This window comes from Choristoneura fumiferana, chromosome 18 (genome assembly GCF_025370935.1).
Source record: "Choristoneura fumiferana chromosome 18, NRCan_CFum_1, whole genome shotgun sequence".
NCBI lineage: Eukaryota > Metazoa > Arthropoda > Insecta > Lepidoptera > Tortricidae > Choristoneura > Choristoneura fumiferana.
The window spans coordinates 22,962,637-22,977,544 of NC_133489.1; the positions used below are offsets into that span (position 1 = coordinate 22,962,637).

The 14,908-nt window shown below is 40.8% G+C and overlaps 1 protein-coding gene across 1 annotated transcript in view; it reads left to right on the forward strand.

Moving 5' to 3' along the window:
- Positions 1 to 14,908, forward strand: part of LOC141437964 (atrial natriuretic peptide-converting enzyme-like) — a gene marked incomplete in the record, with an annotated part of 181,873 nt that overhangs the window by 78,377 nt on the left and 88,588 nt on the right. Inside the window, 3 exon segments of the mRNA XM_074101573.1 lie at positions 1,064 to 1,274; positions 2,169 to 2,264; positions 2,267 to 2,803. Of these exon segments, the coding sequence (XP_073957674.1) occupies positions 1,064 to 1,274; positions 2,169 to 2,264; positions 2,267 to 2,803 (844 nt within the window).

The window sequence follows — 14,908 nt, forward strand, 5'->3', positions numbered from 1 at the left end:
GCCGCTTTAATGCCGACGTCATGTTTGTTGATTAGCTTCGTAACGAATGGCACGCCGAATCGGTCGGCTGCATACGTTGGTTAATGAATGGACTCGGTGAGTTTCGTGTGTTGATGGCTTAATGATGCTTCGATAGTTCCTGCCTTTTGCTTGCCTGTATTATTCAGCCATTCGTGCTGGAATTACGCTTTTTATTAGCACGCTAATATTAGCTTCACTTGCAACTATCCCTCTAATCCCACTAACCATTTTAACTGATTTCAAAAAAGGAGGAGGTTATCAATTCGGTTCTTTTTTTTTTCTAATACGTCTCAGAGCCATCATACTATAACAATTTCAATAAAACCTTTTATGTAAAACCGCATCAATATTAATTACACTAGATAGCAAGAGCATAAAAGCAAAATCACATTAAATTACTGACTCAATTCATCAATTACTGACATATTGTAATGTATCGTTGTTATCTGATAAAACTACATAATATTAACCTTAGCAACAAAACTTGTCACTTCAAATTACAATATCTCAAAAACAGCTTAATCGATTTTGATGAAACATATCTGAGAACCATCGCTAGAAAACCTGCTTTCAAAAAAAAACAAATAATAAATCTCGGAAACGAATCCAACGATTTCGATGAAATTTGGTATGTTAGAGTTTTTAACAAATCGATCAAGCTTGGTCTTATTCCTGGGAAAACGCTTATTATCGAATTTAACCAGCAAAGCTCGGTCGCCCCAGGTACTATATCTAACACCTTTAAACGAGCAATTCTTGTATATATATTTCGGGGATCTCGGACACGGCTCCAACGATTTCCGGGGATGATAAATCGGTCTAGCTTGGTCTGATCTCTGGTAAAACGTTTAGTACAGAGTTTTATTCCGAGCAAAGCTCGGTCGCCCAGGCACTAAGGACGATAATGTTGGCTGGAGAAATGTCTAAAATTACGTAACGCATAAAAATCTGTTAGACCTATCAACCTCTCTGTGCCTAGTTTGTTTTAAGTTTTCTATTACCATCCGTAAAAATCCCATGCTTACGTCCACCGTCTTTCCAGATGTGGGCGCGCCGGCAGCCTGGCAGCGACTCCTGGCGAGAAGCTCCTCGAGCTCCTCCGGCCGAGCGCCGGCGCGCCGCGGCGGCACTCCACCGCCGCCTGTGCGCCCGCGCAGCCCCCTCGGCCCTCGGGCTTCGTCTACTGCCCAAGCGACGCGCTGCCCTACTGCCCGCCGTCGCGCATACCGCCACCCACGAGGCCTATACTCAAAGTGAGCATGGAACATTTATAGTCGACCAACAATAGTTATTTGTGTTACAAGGGAGCAAATCATTCTAAAGTAGAATCCTGAGCGCAATGAGGAATTCTAGTGTTAACGCCCAAGATGAAAATAATTTTTATGAGTGGCTCATACAACTTTTCACACCGAGCATTAAGAAACTTGAAAAAAAAAAACCTAAATATTATTAAAGAACAACCAGCATAGAAAATGGCGTGGCTTTACAATTATCAACTTCAAAAATGGCATTTGCAATAAAAGCCTTGAACAGAAAAGTTGCACTTTGCTCCCTCTCGTCAGGGAGGAAAAGTTACTTTTCTGAAGGAGAGGTGTGAAAAAAAAACATTGTAGCGAGGGCACAATGCTCCGTTGAGTTGCGCTGCGGCGTGCTTTTTACATAATATTTATTATAACTTTTATATGCGTTGGTTGCGTTGTCGCACGCGACGATTCAACGAAGAAAGGGGGTGACGTGCGCAGGTGTGGCATACAATGCGGTAATCCGTTGCGACGACGCGATGCAGCGCAACGCAAGCAGTGTGGCCTCGCTCTCACAGGGATGCTATCTCTCCGTAACTGTCCCATCTTAGGCCTCTAGGTTGGCAACGCATCCGCAATCCCCCTGGTGTTGCAGGTGTCTATGGGCGGTGGTGATCTCTTACCATCAGGAGACCCACTTGCTCGTTTGCCATCCAGTAGAATAAAAAAAACTGTGCATCGCTGCACCAGTTGCCAAATTAACTCACTGCGTACGTCATTGATAGCGATTATACCAGTCAAGAACATTGAGATATCGAATCCTAAAAACAATTGGAAGCTTGTCATGCCATGATGCTTAACACACACCAACATCGCCAGATCGTAAATGTTTTTCATTTTCCGCAGCTGCAGCCACCTCCACAAATAATCCAGCCGGTGCCGCCGCCGCCGGTGCCGCAGCGCTCGGCGCCGCCGCCCACGCCGCTGCCGGTGCCGCCCCCGCGCCGCCGCGCCGTGCCTCCCCGCAGCCGCCGCGCCGCTTGCCGCCCCCCACTCCCCCTAGACCCACCGCGACATCGCCAGCCACCGACCCGAACGGAAACAAACGAACCGCAGCGGTCTCTCCGCAACCAAGACTCGACTGCAACCGGAACCCGCAACCACAGGTCCCGAGAAGACCATTGAAGACTCTACCAGACACTCCGTATACGCCGCCTTTGCCGCAACAGAATCAAACCATGAAAAGGTCTCCCAGCTCCGGGTCGAATATAAGTGTCAGACAGGACTCGAATGTGTCATCCGACTCGTTCAGTCAAACATCCTCGCCGTCCTACACGACGAAGACGATGGAAGCTCCTTTGCTACCACACCAGCATGTCAACAAGAGCCTGAACGCTAAGATAGCGCGAGGGCTGCTGTTAAAGGAGCAGCAAGAGAAGGAAGCTGGGAACTCGTCCATTACGAAAAGTATGTCGACGCCGGCGTCTCTGCAAACTATCGTGCGACTTCAGAACGGCAGCAATATGTCGCTACAACATCGGGTAAGTGCTGTCACAATTAAAGCAAATTTTAATAGGAAAAAAGTTACAGGCCGGTAGTTTGAATGGTACTCGTCATCATCATCATCCCAGCCTATATACGTCCCACTGCTGGGCACAGGCCTCCTCTCAGAACAAGAGGGCTTGGCCCAGTGCGGATTGGGAACTTCACACACACCATTGAATTGCTTCGCAGGTTTGTGCAGGTTTCCTCACGATGTTTTCCTTCACCGCAAAGCTCGTGGTAAATTTCAAATGTAATTCCGCACATGAATTTCGAAAAATTCAGAGGTGCGAGCCAGGGTTTGAACCCACGACCCTCAGCTTGAGAGGCGATAGGTCAAACCACTATGCCACCACGGCTTAATGGTACTCTTAATATCCCGAAATTTCCTATATTTTTTTTGTATGAAAACTTCCTCTTTTTACCACGAAAGATTATAATTTGATACTTACATATCATATCTTGCCTGCAATTTGCATTTTTTAAACCGACGAAAGAAAACAGAGGAGGTTCTAATTTTTTTTTTATGTACCACGCATAACTTTTTACAGAGTGGTCCGATTTTGATAACTCTTTTTTTAATGGAAATCGTGTACTCTGAAGGTGGTCCCATATAAATCCAACCCTAAGGAAAACAGGGGATGATTGCTTGTTCAGGCAATGATGGTAATGAATGACGAGGGCCCGATTACATAACAAAGTACAAGCTATATATAATAGGTATTAAACATAATACATAAAAAGTTACTTTAGTGAATTCGAACAACGAACACGAGAACAGGTCTATCCTTCCCGCCACCTCATTTAAGATGTGTAAGGCTCTAGTAAGCGGAGCCTTGTTTAGGAGATTGGTCCGGCCACGGGGTACCTTGAATAACTTCGAATAATTTATGTCTTTTGCTCTTTGCTCGACATCATAATTTTCACTATCACTTGACGACGTTGTGAGAATAATCAATTTATTTTAATCGTTTATGATTTACGCTCTACAACAAAGTTTTCGCGGTAAGTATTTTTTTCCAACCAGACACAGATATAACAAAATCGCATCGGCGAAATGGTCCATACACAAACTGGAATAAATAGAATGGCGCCACCTTCTATGCGGAAAAAAACCATAGAACTAATACCACGTAGACTAAGAACGTAACATGTTCGTAATGAAAATGGTCCACACACAATCTTATTTTATGCTAAAAACAACGCAAGTACTGGCTGTTTGAGTTTATCTAAGTCACTCGAAGTAAATTAAAAAAATAATTACTTTTACTCCCTAGGGACTAAAGTACTCATTTTACTCCCGCCTCGTAAGGCTATATTGACGTACTTTTAGAGCATGAGAAGCGAAAACGTAGTTTTTAACGCCATAGCAACTATGGTTAGCTACAATTCCGGTAACTTATAAATAAGATTAAAAAATTTAAACCCAACTAAAACCATTATCCTTCAAATAGATGTCTTCAATTCGCCTATTTTATGAAAAAAAAAAAATCATTTCTTTTTGAGACCAATGCCAATTAGGTAGGTACTGTCGTATTTTAACTCTGTGTCTCCATTACAAGAATAGAACTCAAACTACTCCAAAATGCACTAGACAACCTAACGTGTCTCCAGTCACCGAGCGAGATTTAATTATGTCTGTCGAGATCGTGATTGGACAACGTCCATCCCGGGAATGCATCCATTGAATGCGCTAATGGAATGGTCACAATGGAATTACAGTCTTTTGTTTACATTGAAATGTAGTCGCTTTGGGGAAATCGCCGGCAATTCTGTTCGACGGAGAGACGATTTGTCAAAGATTGGGGAATTTCACCATTTATTTTGGAATTGATGAAGGAATAAACTGGGTTTTTCATTCTACTATATTTTTCTGTTATTCATGAATGAACATTATTTTTAAAATTTAATTGATACCATACATACAATAAAAATACCAACTAATCACAAATAATAATTAAAAAAATAAAATTAGTACATCTCTGTACACGGCGTCGCACTCTTACCCTAGTATATAAGTCATATACGTTATTTAAGAATAGTTATGCGCACAATGCCGCACCTTTACACTAGTAATACATAAGAATCATATTACATCACCATACAATAAAGAATTACTTCCTCAGAGTCTTACCCTAGTACATAAGAATAAACTATGTAAACAACGTCACATCCTACTCTAGTACATAAATGTTGTTAATTAAGTATACCTATACGGCCAAATGAGCCCCTTTGCAATCAAAACACCCAAAAGATTCCATTTCCCAAACTCGATTATACAAGTTCAATTACGTAATGGAAAATCACGGCGATGGAAAATTTCAATAGCTCTCAACCAATAAACGATGCAGAAATTATCTCTACCCCCGCCGCCGTGCAGGAATTAATAGCGCCTACACGACATTCTTTAAAAACGTGGCTACACTGTCACATATCATTCGTACTACGGCGAGCGCTAGGACAACACCTTCCTTCCAATATAACCCGGAGTTTTGTAATACAGTTCACCCAATAGTATAATAGAATCAGTGCATTCGTAAAGTGCGGGATTAGTCCGAAGGGTCCACATTGGTCCATCGACGCGGATATTTAAATTTCGATCCGTATAGTTAAATTTCAATCGCGTACATCCCGTTCGAACCGAAAAGTTAAATTTCCAGGATCGTGCGGTGATCCATTTCGAAGCGATTAGTGAAATTTCAGGAAAGAAGCCTACGTCCAGTCATGCTGATGGGATGTTCTGTTGGGAGGCGCGGCGGGGAGCCAGCAGCGAGTGCGGCGATGGTGGCCATCATCACCGGCACGCTGTATGAGTCTGCGGTCATCACAGCATACTCCGCAACCACGGGCACCGCCACCACCACCATGAGATGAGTTCCCGCCCGTGCCCCCACAGAGCATGTCCAGGTAACATCTCGGTCGCCTCCGCCATCTGCGGCGACACCGGCACCGGCAGCGAAGGTGAAATCAGCCAGCAACACGAGAGCGGCAGCTGCGCGTCTCGCGGTAAACCTCGGGGTTGCAACCCCCAAGGCGGGCGTGTCTTTGAGAGTATGTGACACTAGGGCGGTAGCACCGCCCTGTACCAGTCTGGCTGGATAAGTGGAGGCTTCGTGTCAATGTTGCGAAGACCCAGGCCATCGCCATTGGCACAAAGCGGCTGCTACCACCACGGCTGACGCTGCTGGGGCAGGCCATCGAATGGACTCCCACGGTCAAGTACCTGGGAGTCACCTTCGACCGCCGCCTCACTATGGCCCCTCTTATCCGGACAGTCATCGTCTAGACGCATACGCCCGGTCCTCAGGTCCCGACTCGCACTGCGAGCCAAGTTGGGCGTGTACAAGACGTATGTCCGGTCACGCCAAACATATGCCACCCCCGCGTGGTACGCGCTGGTGGGAGAGTGCAATAGGAAGCGACTATTCATAACGGTATCATCTCGTAAAAGCAATGGCGGGGGGGCTGCTGCAAGGCTACTACGAAACTCGAAGTTCATATCGTACCGTCCCTCTCGCTCTAGTATTAAACAGTATAAGTGTCAGAGGGACCGCACTACACGAACTTCGAGTTTCGAGTTTCGTAGTAGCCCTGCTGTTTGCAGCTGCGGTGTCGTTGCGTAGGCGTCGTGGCGCGCGACCATTTAACACGCGCTGCCCTCCTCTGCGTTCTCCGCCCTCCCCCGGTGGGACCCGCTGGTGGGAGGCCGGATTTGGACAGAGTCCGCAGGCTAAGGTAACGCGGCGGATTCGGCGAAGATGGTCCGAGCGGGGCGTGGGTAGGCGGGAATCTCGCGATTACGCACTACCCACGTGAGCCACGATGAACTGTCCTTCGAATGATATGTAACCGTAACCGTTGGGGTATCATCTCGTCCCTTGCGAAGCAGGGGGCGGGGATGCTGTTCGGGGCGGTTGCCCCCCTCAGCGGTGTCGTACGCCGACCACAAATATGGCCGGGTCCCTGGTTTTGAGGCCTGGGCCTCAGTAGGTGTCATGTCCGGTGTCTTCTTAAACCAACAGCGAGATCAAGCTCTCTGACAAGATGGGACCCCGTTCAGGGAGGTCCAGCGAGCGATCGTCAGCCAGCGGCAAGGTGGGTTGAGTCCGTGTTCAAGGATTTCTGGTCCGAGGATTAAGGGCTCACTGCTCGCACGAGGTCGCGCGGCAGGCCCTCGTTGTCGGGCGGTCGGCGGTGGTAGGGCGCTAGCTCGCACAAATGTCGAAAGAGCGACCTATATCCGCACGACCGAACATCCTAGTGGTTAGGCTGCCGATGAAGTGGGCCAGGGGTTCTACGCCCAGGCCCCGAGCGATGACCGTGTTCCGTACGTAGTACGGAGCGTCGAGTATGCTGCGCAAGGATAGCGACTGTTGAGTGTCCAGTCGCTTATATAAACTATCTAAGAATATTATTTTATTGTTAAAATTCTACCATTACTACCATAATAAAAAAAAACATTGCCAAAACCGTGGAAAAAACCGGCTTTGACAACTTTCCGATTATGCACGCCCTACTATTAACTATTGAGGAGTTCCCTCCTGCAGAGACGATCCTGGCAGGACTACCAAGATGTCACTACCAGATTATTGTATTGTCACCAAATTTACATAAGTATGCTAAATTTCAAGTCGATCAGACCACTGGAAGTAGGACAAAATTTAGCTTCCAAGATTGGACCCAAACAAACAATAGATATATAAATAAACAAACAGGGCAAGCTAAATATGGAAGTTGCAGGCAAAGAGTCCAAAAACCCGATTAGATGGAATTAATTTACTTAATATATAAAAATTACATTTAACCTAACTTAACCTAAAAGCCTGAGCCAATGCGATGCGATGCAGCGCAGAGTCAGCATATTCAGTTGGATTGCGATGCCGCTAGATTAGAGATCCGTAGGCACGTAGCGTACGTAACAAGCTAAAGAAAAGCTTCTAAAAATATCGCCGAAATGTAAGCACTTGTGCAAGTATTTCGAATATTGTTTTTTATTCAAAGTACTTATTTCGAATAAAAAACAATTTAAATTGTCATCCTCTTTGGTTCTGGCTGTTTGCTTCTGAAACCACTGCACGCACCGCGCGCGGCTCCAAAAAAAAATGGCTGTCAGCGCGGTTCATTTGCGTTAAATTCGGCGGACTTCGTTTGTTGTGTAATTAAATAATAAGAAGCTCGACTAGTGTGAATAAAATTTAAACTGTATTATAAACCTTGTCAATAGTGTTAAATACAATACAATACAACAATACAAATATTCTTTATTGCACACCATAAAGCAGTAAAAAAAACTTATAATATAACACTTAGATTCACGGTAGACAATAGGCGGTCTTATCGCTTAAAAGCGATCTCTTCCAGACAACCATTTGGGTACAAGAAATTATATATGTTACAAAAAATAGGTGGCGGAAACAGAAACAGAAAATAAAAACAAACAAAAAATCATAACATTAAAATAAATACAAATGAAACAACTATATAAATACATACATGCAATACTATACAATACAAACCACTAACATAAAACAGCAATATAAATTAACAATAAGGCCGCAAAGGGAGAAAAAGGATAAGAAATTAGGAAATAAAATAAATAAACACAGAAAGACTGAGGACAGAGCTAGGAAGGCAGTGTCAAGAAGTGAGCCTTGACGAGATTTTTGAAAATAGGAAGAGATTTAGCTTCCTCACATCAATAATAATAATAATAATAATAATAATAATAAATTTTATTTTAGATAATTTTTACAATCATCTATAAGTATTTTGGTTAATGGGTACATTAAATACTTAAATCCTATGTTAGTAAAGACTTACAAAGATAACTATAACTATCAGCTAGTGGCACCTATAGCCTTCCTCACCATATGCCATACGAGGGGACTGGGCACTAAATATACTTAAAATGATTTTTTTAGTGTAAAAAACAATAGGTAATCATAGTGATTAATACGGTGTGGATTTGGCCAGCGCTTTATCAAAGTTGGCTTCATTGAGGTTTGTGGTTCATAAATTGCTTCATTAATTTTGCACAAAAAACGAATAAACCACACAGTCAGACAGTCACTATATTATATTATCGAACCTTTTATAAAACATCAATAAAATCGCAAACTTAAAGGTAAATATTCAAACGACATAGCCAGCCGTTGCTAGGCGACTCGGAGTCGCCTTAGCAACGGCTAATAACGCCTTGCAACCAAAAAACGCTGAAAAAAACACGTTTCTTGTATGACGACCCCTTTAATTTGTAACTTTATTTTATTTTTAGTATTTGTTGTTAGAGCGGCCACAGTAACACAAAATCTGTAAAAATTTCAAGTGTCTGACTTTTACAGCTTAAAGAGATAGAGCCTGTGACAGACGGACGGACGGACAGACAGACAGACAGCGGAGTCTCAGTAATAGGGACCGTTGGCACCCAACACAGGTACTTTGGTACCGAATTCTAAAAACGAATTATTTTTAAAAGTCGCTGAACTAATGTTGTTCATTTTGACGAGTATAATATCTATGCTTTAATTATTTGCTCATATTACAGGCCACACCGATATACTCGTACCTGTGCTTTTCTGTAGTGCTTACTATGTTTTGGTGTTGTAAAACAGATATTTAGGAATTTTCATCCTTAACTTCCTAAAACGATGGAATACCACACCCTCAGGCCAGAAGTGGGCGTGCAAGAACATCTGCTGGTTCTTAGCCGGCACTTGGAGCCTAAAAGAGCAAACATTGTTTACCCTGTCTAACTCGAGCTGTATAAACTAGCGACGCGCCCTGATTTTGGTTACCTACACTTTAAAATAACAACCATAACATTTTTAATACAAGTTTTTTTTGCTGACTGAAATTTTTGTTGACTGTACTTGCATTGTCACCCAAACTACATTTGCATACCAAATTTCAAGTACATGCTATTAATTGTTGAAGAGTTCCGTCCTACGGAAACGATTCTGGCTGGTCTATCAGGATTTCACTACTAGATTATTGTATTGTCACGCGATTTACATAAGTAGGTATTCCAAATTTCAAGTCAATCTGACTGCTAATAGTTGGTCAAATTTAACTTGCAAGATTTGAATACGGACAGACAGAGAGACAAACGGACAGGTGGACCTAAATAAAAGCTTGTAAAATAATCTCTATTGCCAAAAACCTAGCTCAATACAAACTAAGAAAGAACAAACAAAAGAATAAAATTTAGTTTACGCAAATAACTTAACCTGACCCACAAAAAGTTGGATAACCCCGACTTTGTCACTTCAAAGTTCGATATCTCAAAAACGGCTGAACTGATATTGATGAAACATGTCTAAGAACCATCGCTAGAAAACCTGCTTTCAATTAAAAGAAACCGCATTCAAAACGGTCCACCCGTTTAAGAGCTACGGTGCCACAGACAGACAGACACACATAGCGCTCAAACTTATAACACCCCTCTTTGCGTCGCTTAAAAACTAAGAAGGTATGCTAAATTTACTGTTAAGCCAAGCAATGGGTGCTAGTCTCAGGGTGTGCTGGGCATGCCCAGCTCTGGTGTTCAGACTAGTCCCTAGAAGAGGGACGATTATTTGGCCACAATTCTTAAAAAGGTCCCTAATGAAAGGCACTTCACATTTTTTAACCCCCGACCCAAAAAGAGGGCTGTTATTAGTTTGACCGCTATGTGTGTCTGTCTATAGCACCAAAGCTCTTAAACGGGTGGACCGATTTGAATGCGTTTTTTTATTTGAAATCAGGTTTTCTAGCGATGGTTCTTAGACGTGTTTCATCAAAATCGGTTAAGCCGTTTTTGAGATATTGAACTTTGAAGTGACAAAGTCGGGGGTTTTCCAATTTTTTGTTTGTTAGGTTATCAGCTCCTTTTTTCTTTTTTAGAAAGTAAAAAAAGTAAGTTTTCTTCGAGAAATAAAAAAACAATTATAGACACGGGTTCAAATGCTCATTTTGAGTAGGTAATTTGTAAACACTTAACTCGTTTTGCAGCTTCCGAACCCATTTAGAGTTCGTCAAAGAGGGGGACGTTGCTAAAGGTAATTTCTATGGTAATCTTCTTTTAGGGTACCGTAGGAAGTTTTAACTTCACACTTTATACTATTCGATGTTTTTTTTTATTATCATGTCTTGCTTATGTGTTTTCTGTATATCGAATATGTGTAAATAAATGTCTCTCTATCTTTCGCTCTCTCTCTCATAATGTTACCTGTTATAATGTGAGTGGTTAGTTGAAAGAGATTCTTGAGTAGGGGTAAGTTCACCTTTGTATTTCTCTGTAAGTATCTGTTTTTAACCGCCCCCACACAACAAGAGGGGTGTTATAAATTTGACCCGCTATGTGTTCTTTATTTGAAAGCAGGTTTTCTAGCGATGGTTCTTAGACATGTTTCATCAAAATCGGTTCAGCCGTTTTTTGGATATTAAACTTTGAAGTGACAAAGTCGGGGGTTTTCCAACTTTTGGTTTACATAATGATACTACATAATGAACAATGGACCAACTCAGAAAATTGTAATTTAATTAATATCCACTCGTATTTGTAATTCACATCACAGGCCTATATCGTCCCACTGCTGGTGGGCCCAGACCTCCTCTCAGAATGAGAGGGCTTGAGCTCAAGTTCCCACGCATAGAGAACTTTACATACACCATTGATTTGCTACATATTTTTATACAGGTTTCTTCACGATGTTAACTTTCACAGTGAAGCTCGTTGCGAATATTAAACGTACCAGCCCGGATTTGAACCTACGTTCACGGCTTGAAAGGGCACAGGTCAAACCTCTAGGATACCATCACGGCTTTTTTTTACTCGACTATGGCAAAGCCAAAGTTATTCCATTTGGGCTCTTTTTGGCAATTTCTAATTCTTAAGAAAAAAATCACTAATATTATCTATTCCATCATCAGAGTAACGCATCAGAAAATAGGAGTTTACGTTTTATCCCGATATCCCGACGGGTTTGGTATAAAATCTGGAACGCAGTTTTCGAAGATTCCCACGGGAATTTTGTAAAATCCCGGAATTTCAATTGAACAGCTGGATCTAATGATTTACGCGTGCGAAGCCGAGGGAAGACACTAGTAGCAATTATACGGAACTCTTGGAGAACCTCAGACAATTTATGCTAATTAAGGGTCCTTAGAACTGGAACTCAATAAACGGAAGCTCATCTAGATTTATTTCCGATCAACGTAGAGATTTTAAAACAGTTTGGTTATAAAATCGGACGTTTGAACGCTTGCCGAGGGTTCTCCAAACACTAAGTAATATTACTGAAGTAAAACACTCATTAACTGCGCAAAAAGCTCCCCTTAGGTGCTCTAAGGCTGTGTTTCCACCAGAGTGTGAGGATGTGTTGTGAGTTGTGATGATTCCGGAACCAATACAAACGCTCCATTTACCTATTCTCGCTCCTGTAGAGGAAATAACTCGGCGGACCGGGGTAGGTATACCTACTCCGTTAAATTTAAGATTGGAATTAACGGTCAAATTGTAACACACATTTCTTGGTATTTCGAACACAAATGGACTAAAAATACCTAAATGCACTATTAGCTGTATTTATTATGTTTTTACTATAAGTTAACACAGTTTTAAATAGTTTCGTTGTTACATTTAAAAACGTGTGCAAGGTTTATCGTTAAGTTTCAAATGTTAAAATAAATGGAGTATAGGTAAATGAAGTGTATCTATTGGTTCATGCTAACACAATCCTTGCAATGCATCCACACACTTCTCTGGTGTAAACGCAACCTTATTTATAAAGTTATAAATCCGTTATAGCATTTTAATTTAAAACCGGTCTGAAAATTAATGACAAAAAAGTCAAAGATTATAAACGAGTAATAAAAGAAAATGGTTTTAACATTATAAATAAAATTGATGAATACTACTGTACCAGAGAAACTAGCGAATCTAAAACAATAATAGACCATGTACTTACCAACTTGAAGGAAAATGATTTTCATCTAGCCATTGTTGATTCAGCTTTGTCAGACCACAAGCAAATTTATTTTGAGGTCAAAAAATATATAACTAAACCACTTGGGAAAATCAAATATGAAGCAATTGACTACAATAAGCTGTATACGACGGTTGCAGGTGCTCAGAGTAAAAATGAACTCAACGAGTACAGTACTATAGAGGATAAACTGCTAGCATGCATCACTAAAAGCAAGACTGTCAAGTGTAAGATACTCAACTTGCCAAAACAAGATTGGATAAATAAGGCTATTTTACAAGAAATTAACGAGAGAAACTTAATCTGGCAAAACCTTAAGAATAATCCTAAAAGTGTGCAAATAGAAGAACAATTTAAGAAAAAAAGAAATGAAGTTGCTAAAAATATACGAAATACTAAGAAAAATTATTATTATAAGATGTTTATGAATTGTAAGAACAACCCTGCCAAAATGTGGAGCTTGATAAATAGCTTAACTAATAATAAACTAAAGGAAAATGCCTCACCGGAGAAACTAGTAACGGAGAACAGGACTATCACAGACGTAAATGAGATATGTGAAAGCTTCAACGATTTCTTCTCAACTATTGGATCAAAGCTAGCTGCCAAAATTGAAGAACAGAACGTCGTTGCGTGCACAGACAACCCTACTTCCACAACATTGACCTGTGACCTTTCGATTTTGACTCCGACAACGAAAGATGAAGTCAATGGTATCATAAATAGCTTAAAAATTAACACTAGTTGTGGTCTAGATGGAATTAATACAAAATCCATTTTATGTGTTAAAGAGTTGATTGTTGATGATCTTGTTAAATGTATTAACAAATGTCTTGAGCTAGGAACATTTCCAGATAACTTGAAAATAGCAAAAGTCACTCCCATTTATAAGTCTGGAAATAAAAGTGACCCAGGTAATTACAGACCTATTTCGGTGCTGCCAGTCATGTCGAAAATTTTTGAGAAAGTCATTTACAATCGTCTAATAAAGTACTTAAATGATAATAACCTCCTATACGAAAAGCAATATGGTTTCAGAACTAAATCAAATACATTGTCAGCTACAAATGACCTAGTTACGAAAATAAAAATCAATATTGATCAAAAGAAAATAGTGCTTGGAGTCTTTATAGACCTAAAGAAAGCGTTCGATACGGTCAGTCACGATTTAATGCTACATAAACTAAATGGCATAGGCATCCGCGGACCTGCACTTGATATACTCAAATCGTACTTATCAAATCGTTCCCAGATAGTTAAAATAGGGGATAAAATGAGTACTCCCAAACCCATTACCTGTGGCGTGCCACAAGGATCTATCCTAGGACCGTTACTGTTCCTTGTATATATAAACGGTATTAAAGATATTGGTCTTAAGGGAGAAATTACACTATATGCAGATGACACAGCTTTATTTTATTTTGGCAACACAATAGAAAGTATCATAACAGATGCGCAAAAAGACCTTTGCTTGCTCAATGCGTGGCTTCAAAGAAATTTACTTACCATCAACACGGAAAAAACGAATTACATAGTATTCTTAGCCAAAAACAAAAAACTTACTGATTATAATCCTTTAAAAATCAATAACCAAATAATTAAAGAAGTTGACGAAGAAAAATACCTCGGTCTAATTTTGGACAAACGTTTAAGTTGGAAGCCACACATTGAAAAAGTAAAATCTAAATTAGTGTCGCTTACAGGAGCTATACGGAGCATCTCCCAAAACCTTCCAAAGAAAGTGCGCTATACAATATATAATTCCCTCGTAAAGCCACATATTGATTACCTCATTGAAGTCTGGGGCTCGGCTGCCAAAACGAATCTACAAAGGCTGCAAGTAGCTCAAAACAAACTATTAAAAGCACTTTTTCACTATGACTTTCTAACACCAACAATTAAACTATACAAAGAAACCAAAATATCTAATATAATGCATACTTATATATACAACACATGTATTTTAGTTCGAAGGATCTTAAAGAAAGATATACATACACAGATAAATTTTTCAAAAAAGACAACACGACAGAAAATTAAACTTAGAAATGCAAATGATTTGATACTCCGAAATACTAGAACCAAATGTGGGAAAAAATGTATTTTGTATGAAGGTGCACAGCTATATAACAAACTTCC